Source organism: Nicotiana sylvestris, chromosome 2 (assembly GCF_000393655.2).
Source record: "Nicotiana sylvestris chromosome 2, ASM39365v2, whole genome shotgun sequence".
Taxonomy (NCBI): Eukaryota; Viridiplantae; Streptophyta; class Magnoliopsida; order Solanales; family Solanaceae; genus Nicotiana; species Nicotiana sylvestris.
The window spans coordinates 133,555,583-133,565,822 of NC_091058.1; the positions used below are offsets into that span (position 1 = coordinate 133,555,583).

Genomic DNA, 10,240 nt, shown 5'->3' on the forward strand with positions numbered 1-10,240 from the left:
TAATTATGAAGTAAGTTAATGGAACGATTGACAATCATTATGCTCAATCACAAAGCTTCTACTCAATTGGTTAGAGTCTCGTGCTGATAACGTGTTATGAAATAATAAGAGAAGAAGAATAGTATTGGAGAGAAAAGTAAAGAGAGAGGATTTTTATTGATTTTGGGATGAATTACAATGGAATAGAATCCTCTATTTCTAGGAAGATGGTGACTTAGCCACCAAGTAATAAAACCTAGAATATGTCTAAATTATTCATTTTAAATAGAATCCTATTTATAACAATTTTTAATTTTTAACATAATTTTTAGGTTTAGTTGGAAAAGGCATCTTTCTCACAAATCAGAACTCTTCCTCCAGAACTCCTCGTTTACTTCCCTATCCGTGCAGCGCTTTGTCAGACCGCCATAGCAGGCGATTCTCTCTCTACTCTTCTCTCATCTCACGGTCTATCCTTTATCTCCTATTCTCTCCTTTCCTACTTATCTTCTTGCTGAGGCCCTTAATTCGAAATACGGAAAGGAATGGTGAAGCTTCTGGTCTACGTTGAAGCTCTCATGGAGTTCGCAAAACTCCGTCGCCGCTTTAGTGATCTGAACTCTCAAATTTAAACAAAGTTCAGCCAGGTCCTTTCTGTTTTTATCTCATTTTTCTCTATATATTGATGCGGATCTAGGTTTTCATTCTTAGTTTGCTTTACTCTATCACTATAACTGTTAGATACTTAAATTTGTGCTTAGCTTCCATTTTTAATTTTTTGATGTATCTTAAGGCACAATTTGATTTGTGGTCGAAATTTGGTTGACTGAAGAAAGAGTTGCGTGTGGAGTAAAGTTCTTATGGTCGTTTTCTGATCTTATTCTCCAGAAATTGATTTTGAAAAATCAATGCATCTGCGGGCAGTGATGCTCAAGTGGAGGATGGTATTTGGTGCAGACACTACCTGAAGGTAGAATTTTGAAAATGCTAGTGAAAATTTATTCGGGAAAAGCAATAATCTAGTGTCCTTAGGTAGTATTTTGGATCCTAATTTCCTTGGGAAACATTCTATTAGTCCATCATCTTCCAAGTTGTTGCTTTTGCATTCATTTTGTCTTGGATTTCCCTTTTTTGTACCCAACAAAATTGTGTGCGATCAAAATGGATGGATGTTTCAGTGAGATTTATTTTTTTTATCCAATGAATCTACAGGTTATACAGGAGCATACAATATCTAAACAATTGATAAGAAGGTAACTTTTTCCTCTTATATCTCTTACTTTGCTTTCCCCTATTCTTTGAGAGCAGGACATAATCTAGTTGATAGAAATATAAGCAGGTTTTAGTAAATTGATCACATTTAAATAGTCAATATTACTACAATTTTGAAAATGGTATCTTATTTGAGAAAAAAAGACAAAAAAATACTTAGCAAATGGTTATCCGATGTAATTAGTCTTCTAGTGCCGATACTGAAAATCCTTGTAAAAGAAAGACTCTATTCCATAGATGAGAAAGAGCATATTGATACAAGCACAACTATTCTGAAAGCAAGGAGTGATATGTTGGCAAAACTATTAAATTAAGTGTGATTTACATGTCCTTAGAGTGATAGGTCCGATTGTATTTTCACTGGTCTTTGGTGATTTCGGAGAAACTGCAAAAGGGATTTATGTTTGTCCTATTGCGAGTTTATATTAATCACTAACTCAAACTGGATCAATCATGGTGCAGGAATGAAGAACTTCAACAAATGAGCTAGAAAATTCATCCAATGCCTCCAAACTGTCGATGGTAAGAATTTTCTTTGGGTACTTGCTTTTGTCTCAACTAGCTAAAGACATTGCTATGTCTGTTGTTGCTCTCTGTCTTTATTGTGATAATTCGTTGAGTTTCTTTGCTTGCTTGAAGGTTTTAATCGCTGTTTAGTACTTGTGTAGTATGTATATCACTCATGTTGGTTCTAGATTTAGGCTACTGCAAAGATTGTTTTAACTACTTTGTAGATACAAAGTTAGAGTAACGTTTGTCATTATCAAAAAAAGTCATAGTAGCATTTACGATACTGGGTAATGAACTTAATAGATTTTAATTCCGTTATTTGGCTTACTATCCTTCAGCATTACAAAAATGAAACTTAAGGTACTTGCTGTAGTTTGCTAATTGTCAGATGTCTACGTTGTATCAAAGAAGTTTTTGTTTGTTGACATTAGATCGTACCCCATGGAAAAACTATGTATACATATATCCTTACTAATTTTTCCCTAGTTGTTCTGTTGTTCAAAGTTGGAAGACACACCAGAAGTCTTACCTGTTTTTCATGTCAATATCATCTACTAATATATACTTCTTTACATCCTATTGACTTTGTAAGAATGGAGATGCAAGAAATACGGTGGATGTAAAAGCCCGGATTGTTAAAGAGCCTAATGGCAAATCTAAGATATGGAAGCTCACTGAAATTACTGAATCATCACAGTGCCGATCCTTGAAGCTTCCCGAGAACCTCAGAGTGACTAAGGTAGAAACTCCATGTTTCTTGATTCACGAGATATCTATTTGGATCATTGTTTTTCATTGAACATACACATAACAGATAACAGATAATTCATGAATAAAATCTGATGCACATTTAGTGAGGGCTTGTCCCTTCAGGTTTAAAATTTGCCTTTGTGCAATGACATTATCAAGGTGCGTATATGGCAACATGACATCAACAAATAAAATTATTAGATTAATTGAATGGAAATGAACCATAGGACAACATGTCAGGGGAAGGGATATTGATTTTGCGCCATCTCTTTTACCCTTTCTTGGTCACTAAATTTGATTCTATTCAAGTGCAATGGAAGTCCGTCTAGTTCATCAATCACAATATCATGGAGGACTAAAGCCTTCTGAGCAAAGTCTTAGACCTTGTCATCAATCACAAGGTCATCAATCACAATAAGCTATATGGTGTCATGTTTTATAACATGAAAAAGTTATGTTAAGTCAATGATCTTGCTGTCTCTTTAGCACTCACACTCGGTAAACCGATATTTTTTTGCATTAAACTGCTTTCTTGGTCGATTAGTTAAGGAATCTGTGTTGTAGTATGACTATAGATAAACTAGCATAATCATACTCTAAAGAAAATTATATTACCATATATGCAATTTGTAAATTTTTGTGTACAAAATCATTTCCTGTTTGACAAATATTGTAAAGAGTATGATACTTAGATATGACTATGGCACTTGCTTTTGGATACTTGTAAGGTAAACTAAGACAAGTCGATATATTACAACTTCCACTGGTCAACATGTACAAGGTATAAGCGCGAATGTCTTATACGCGAGTGATAGTATATGTTGGCATAGAAAAAGAAAAAGGAAATAAGGGCAGGGAATGTTGAAGGGTCTTGTTTTTCCTTCTTCTTTTACATGTTAATGATGCATTCCACTTTTATGACTTGTGCAGGTAATTCTGTTCTTCTTCTTTCTCTGGATCCTTATCTTGAATGGTTAAAGGAGTTGACTAAAGATTCTGCAGGTTATATCTGCCACATACAACCTATTCAGCAGTTTAAGAAATGTGAATATATTAGTTTGTACCATGACCCTTTGACATGCTTGCTATTTTGAATATAAAGTTTTATGTTTCGTACATCATGATTGAATTTTGATTATTTCTTGCTTATTGCTTCATTTTATTTTGTAGCCACAGAATATAAGAAGAATGTTGCATCGCCGAACAGTCAGAAAGGATCACCGAGTGGAAGTAACATTGCTCCACAGATTCATGCAAGTGCTCGTTGAACATAATTTCTAGGATTTATTGTAGTTATTTTCCTTGTATTGAGTGAATGTGAAATACTACTTGAAATTTTAATACATTTTATGATGTATTTCTAGAATATTTATATTTTTATATATACAATGAATGATTTACTTATTCAATACTTTTTTTTATGTTTGTTTCAAAATTATTGTAAACCAATCCATTAGGCAGGGTGTCAAAAGTAGAACAGAATAAATATGACTAAACAAAAATTATAGCCGACAACAAAAGGGGAATTGTGGAGGTTCAAAACTGCCATATTAATTAGTGTGAATTATGGTAACATATCCAATTCTGGCGGTTATGACTCGCCGTACTAAGTAAAGCCGAACCGCCATTATTTCACTTTCACAATAATGGCGCTTTTCGGAAAATTACCGCAATAAATTTTTGGCGGAAGTAATTATGGGGTTGTTGGAAATCACCGTTAGCCTACATAGTGGCGGTTCAAAACCGCCGCAATATACGTAAAAAGCCACCACAATCACACTTTGTTTTTGTAGTATCTGTTAGGGTAGATAAAACTAATAAATAAAAGATCATGAAAATTAAAATAAAATTGTATAATATTTAAAAGCAAAAAATATGTAAATTGAATACGAAAGAGAAAACAAACATTTTTGTAGATCCAAATATTTTAAAAAAATAAATATAGATACCCCTTTTCTCTTTTAACTCTCTTACAGAAAATCTCAAAGTTTTTCAAGGCTTCATCTTTGTGAGATAGCTCATGTAAAACGTGAGTAGTCATCAACAATAACAAAAACATAACGTTTTCCTCCTATGCTAGCAGTTCTGGTGAGTCCAAACAAATCTATATGAGGCAATTGTAAAGGCTTTGAGGTAGACACAATGTCTTTGTTTTTAAGGAGTTTCTGGTTTGTTTACCAATCATGCATTACATACATGATTTCTAGAAAAATTTAGTTTAGGGAGACCAATAACTAAATCATGCTTGGAGAGTTTTTCAATAAGATGCATGCTTGCATGACCAAGTTTCTTATGCCATAACCATGGATCATCATATATAGAGGTGAAGCAGATATGACTATCTAGATTAGTCATCAAGAATATAAATATTTTCATACCTTTTTCCTGGGAGGATTATTATACCTGTCTCATCTTCAATAGTACAACCAGTTTTCTTGAATTTAACTTCGTACCCTGAATCATATAGCTGGCTTATACTCAGGATATTGTAGTTAAGTCTATCTACAAGATATACTTCAGTAATATCACAATTGTTATTGAATGAAACCGTTCTAGTGCCAACTATCTTTCCTTTTGAGTCATCGCCAATTTAACACTTCCTCCATTTATCTTTGTAACTTCTTTGAACAGGTTTTTGTCACTTGTCATGTGACTGAAACGCGCACTATCTAAGTACAATTTTCCTTTGCGGCTCTTCCTATGGTGTTCCAGCACAATGGAATTATCACTTTGTTTTAGGTACCCAAGCTTGCTTGGGTCCTTGTTGGTTAGTTCTACTAAGATCACGATTGTTTTTGGGTTTTCAAATCTACCCTGAAATATTATATTTATGAAATTGATAAAAAAGAATACTTATGTCCACTTTTATTACAGTAGTGACACATATGGGCTGATCCATTTTTAGATCTTCCACTTGTGTTAGTACTTGTGGACTCAGTTCTAGCTGGTCCGTTTCCAGTTGACTTGTAAGTCGCCTAGTTAGACTTGACAGAACCGTGACTGGTGGACTTCCGCATGCCATTGGGTTGCTTTTCCAATTCATGAACTTCATATTGAAGTACCTCCTTTTCAATTTCACATACTTCAAGCTTGAGTTCCCGGTATTTCTTTTCCCTGTTGAGTCTCCTTAGTTCATTCATCATTTTTTGAGACTCTTTTAGAGTAAGATCAAGAATATCCAGCAATTCATTATATCTATCATAGTTATAAGATCTTACCTCACTTGTTTCACCTCGTGCCATGAAACAATTTTCATTATCTTCTTTGCATTCGTCAGATGCATTTTCATCGGTCTAGCAACCGGAGAGTTTGTCCATCTCATTTTCCAGGGTTGTCATGAAGCGTAGATTTGCTATATCTTCGTGTTCCGAACTTTCTTCATCATTCCAGCTTCCAAATGGTTTTTTTATTGAAACCTCTGTAAATCTTTCTTTGAAGATCTGGGCATTCAGCTTGAACATGCCCATATCTTCCACACTTATAACATTTTCCATCATTCTTATCTTGTTCTATCATGATCCGAATTCGGGGAGTGCGACCGACGCTCAACAGAGTTACCTAGGTTAAGCAAGCATGCATAGTGTCGTTTACCCAACTTACCCATGAATAAAGAGAAGAATACATTTCATTAATGTGACAGTAAGAGGTCATGTGAATAGCACCAGTTCATTTGTATTAGTTACGTTTAACAAGTCTCAAAACCAGTGCTACAATCATAGTTAAAATGGAACAAATGATACAATTACAACATTTTTAGTTTAACCTTCCCAAAACAGATAAAACACATACTATGTCTACGAAGCCTCTAACAGAAATAAAAGAGTGCTATGACATTGCCGGCAACAAAGCCCCGGCTATATCTCAAAATACTATGTGCAAAGGATAAGGTATACTGGACCCTGAAATGAAGTGGGGCTCACCAAGTCAGCTGAAGGGAGGGTGTGATGCTATCGCTGGCCACTATCACCTGCTATGGAACCAGCTGCATCCATTGAAGATGCAGCACCCCGACAAAAGGGACGCTAGTACATATGGAATAGTACTAGTATGAAAACTAAATGCCCTTTCAATAAAACAAGTAACGGTAAACGGAGAATGGAACAAAAAATGAATAAGAGACTCAAACAGTAATAAGGTGTCAAGTTAGGGAAAAGTATATTTCGAGTAAATTTCATTTATTTGAAGTGGGAGATCTTAAGCATCGATATACTACCCTTTTTAGCACGGAGTCCGAGCTCAGCCCGACCGGCTAAGCCGTCTTATCCAGAGACATACACTTACAATACCACCATGTGCGCGACATGGCATCAGATCTCAGATCGATCGGCTAAGCCGTCTCACCACAATGCCATGTGGTTCAACACCTCATCACATCTTGCTAGCAATAATTTCATCCCGTTTAAAGGGAAACATCTCAATACACCAATCCCATCTAGTATAAGGGAAACCAACCTCATCACATTAACACATGAATTTACCCCTCAATTATTCCTACACCGGCAAGTGTAATTTTGAGGCTAGGTTGTTCTGACCTACCCTTTCTTGGTAGCTAAACGATACTCCCAAAACATTTATTACTAAAATTATTTACTACTCAATAAATATTCTTCTACATGTTATTCATTTTATTGGCATCATGGGCCATAACACAATATCATTCTTGGAACGTTGGCCATATTTCTTAATTCATGCTCGCTATTTCAATCATTATCATGGATAATCAATAACAAGGCCTTTTAAATTAAGACTTTAAACACATACTTAGACAAATTAGCGTCTTAGGCACATATGATCTCTTATACAATATGATGTTATCACTTTCATTTGGATTTGAATTGAAGTCACAACATTTTAATACATACTTACACCTCAAATACTCTCCCAAAGAATAACACAATATGATTAGAACATTCCAGAACACATCTTGAACATATTCATATGTATACATCATCCAACGCCAAACTTATTCAGAAAAGTCAATTCATAATGTACAACTCGGGACCTACAAGATCATCGTGGGAATTTAATTCTAAGAGAGAAGTTTAGCCAACATAACTTACCTCAAGCATTTTTAATTTACAAAAATGTTTCGGAGATTCTAGCCACTTCGATCTATTTGGAGATATAGCAAAATCGAACACAAATTAGGAACGAGTTCATAATTTTTGATCACTTGAGTATTTTACCAAACATTAGGCATGCATTAAAATTTTAAGGTCCTCTTATGGTAGATTCTTTCACCCTACTACCCAAAGTTCACTTAAAAGATCTCAACAATCTCCCAACTACCCTAGATGGTACATGCATCCGAAATAAACAACTCACATGCCCAAGAATTACTATACTAATTACCCATTTTAGTTAAATTCCAAAATTAAGGGTTAGGGTATAGAGCCTTAGCTTTGGTTGAAGCCCTTGTGAGTTACCCTAGAGAAATCTTCAAGATTTGAACAAAGATTGATGAACAAATGACTTAGAACTCCTCTTCTTACTCTAGAATACCTTCATCTCTTTATAAAATGTTAGTTTGAACCTTTTAAAATGACCCTTAATATTGTTTTATAAGAATGAGGTCGGGTTTATAAAATCAGAAAAATGAAGCTCCGAAACACAATCTGTCTTCGTATATGCGACCGCATAATGCTTCTGCGGTCCGCGAAATAGCCCTCCGAAACTGGATAGTTCTGCCCCACTCTGTGGCCATTATGCGGTTCACAAACTTATTTTACGGTCGCATAACGCACCGCCAAACCTCCCTCCAAAAAGTTTTCATGCTAGTTCTGCGATCGATGTGCGACCCACAAAACGGTTTTGCGATCGCATAGTTGATCGCACAATATCATCCAAACTTGCCAAGTTTTTTGCTTCACTCTACGGCTATTCTACGGCCCGCAGAGTGATTCTGCCCAATTTTCTCTACATTCGCTAGCACATAAGCCTACCTCGGCACCACAAAATCCCGAATTTTAGGCAAAATTTTATGGGGCCTAACATGTTCATTATATTGCCTGGTTTGCCTGGGTGGTATTGTACCTTTTCTTGTGTTTCTGTATCTCCTCATTAAACCATCCATGTTCCTTGATACCATGGCTATCTCATCTTCAAGAGCATTAGGGTCGTCATCAATATCATTTTCTGTCCTTTTAGTTGTAGCTTTGAAGGTGACTATTTTCTTCTTTTCTTCTCGACTTGTTTTCTTGAGGTGAGTTTTCACGAATGCTATGAGATTTCCTCGAAGCTCAGCATATGAAAGTTTGTTTAGATCTTGTGATTCGAGTGCAACTACTTTGATCTGCCAAGTGGTAGGTACGCTCCTCAGAATTTTCTGAACTTGATCACCACTTGAGTATGGTTTACCAAAGGTTTTTAGATCGCTAATTATTTTGTTGAACCTTGCAAACATTTCTTCAACGGGTTCTCCTTCTTTCATCTGAAAGAGTTCATAGTCATGAACCAACATGTTGATGTGAGTTTCTTTCACTTTGCTAGTTCATTCATTAGTAACTTCCAGTTTATCCCACATTTATTTGGCTGTATCACAACTTGAAATTTTTTCATATTCTTCTTCACTTATAGCATTATAGAGTAAGTTTCTTGCTTTAGCATTGACTTGAACAACTATCATTTGCTCGTCTGTGTAGTCATCTATATCTTTGGGATCAACAGGTGGTTGAGCAGTTGCTGGTAGTGGATAATTTCCCTTTTTGATAACTCACCATACTTTGACATCATAGGATTTTGCATATATTTCTATACACACTCTCCAGTGAGAAAAATGTTGTCCATTGAAATATGGTGGCATAATTTACGATGTCCCTTCTTGAAAAAGTGCTCTATAACAACTTGACCGGTCGTTTTAATAATTTACGCCCCGATCCCTTATTATCTGCTTTCCCCATATTTATTTCTGCTATTTTGATTTGCCGGGATGTTCGGTTTTGAGTTTCGGAGAGTTTTGGGACACTTAGTCCCTAAATGAGAGCTTAAGTGTTCGAAATTAAACTGTAGTTGGAACAGCATGAAGACGGTCTCGGAACAGAAATCTGATGTTTCCGTTAGCTCTGCTGGGCGATTTCGGGCTTATGGGCGTGATCAGATTGTATTTTGGAGGTCGATAGCTAATTTAGGCTTGAAATGTCGAAAAGTCAAATTTTTGAATTTTCAATTTGATAGTGAGATTTTGATACGAAGGTCGGAATGGAATTCTAGAAGTTGGAGTAGCTCCGTAGTGTTGAATGTGACGTGTTTGCAAAATTTCAGGTCATTCGGACGAGGTTTGATAGACTTTTTGATCGAAAGCGTATTTTTAGAGTTTTGGAGTTCTTAGGCTTGAATCCGTGGTTGATTCATTGTTTCAATGTTGTTATAGGTGTTTTAAGGATTGGTATAAGTTTGGGAAGTGGTATTAGACTTGTTGGTTCCTTTGGTTGAGGTCTCGGGGGCCTCGGGATGGTTTCGGAAGGTTGTCAGAAGAATTTGGAGTTTGTTTGAGCAACTTCAGCTACTGGTTTTCTTTCATAACCGCACCTGCGGTTGGGTCCCGCAGGTGCGTAGCCACAGAAGCGGCACTTGCCATCGTAGATGCAGAAATGGGGTGGTTTAGCAGGAATAGCAGAAGCGGGTGATTTACTGCAGAAGCGGTACCGCATCTGTGTAAGTGGGGTCGTAGGTGCGGAAGGCTGAGTTTAAGTGAAATGTCACAGGTGCGACCCTTGTTCCATAAAAGCGG

The 10,240-nt window shown here is 36.1% G+C and overlaps 1 protein-coding gene and 1 long non-coding RNA gene across 4 annotated transcripts; one reads left to right on the top strand and one right to left on the bottom strand.

Annotated features, from left to right (window-relative positions):
- Positions 1-309: 309 nt before the first annotated feature.
- On the top strand, positions 310-3,920 carry LOC104249000 (uncharacterized). Of its 3 annotated transcripts, none has more exons than XR_716602.2 (7): positions 310-626; positions 868-949; positions 1,192-1,232; positions 1,714-1,773; positions 2,354-2,500; positions 3,442-3,513; positions 3,682-3,920. It is a non-coding gene; the product is annotated as an uncharacterized lncRNA (long non-coding RNA). The 3 variants fall into 3 exon arrangements; XR_716603.2 differs by having other exon boundaries at positions 3,688-3,920; XR_716604.2 differs by lacking the exon at positions 3,442-3,513.
- Positions 3,921-5,073: 1,153 nt separating this feature from the next.
- LOC138885622 (uncharacterized) lies at positions 5,074-8,971 on the bottom strand. The gene is made up of 3 exons (XM_070166589.1): positions 8,545-8,971; positions 5,574-5,665; positions 5,074-5,325 (listed from the first exon to the last, which is right to left on the bottom strand). The coding sequence occupies exons 1-3, from the start codon at positions 8,969-8,971 to the stop codon at positions 5,074-5,076; spliced, it is 771 nt and encodes a 256-aa protein (XP_070022690.1).
- Positions 8,972-10,240: the final 1,269 nt, after the last annotated feature.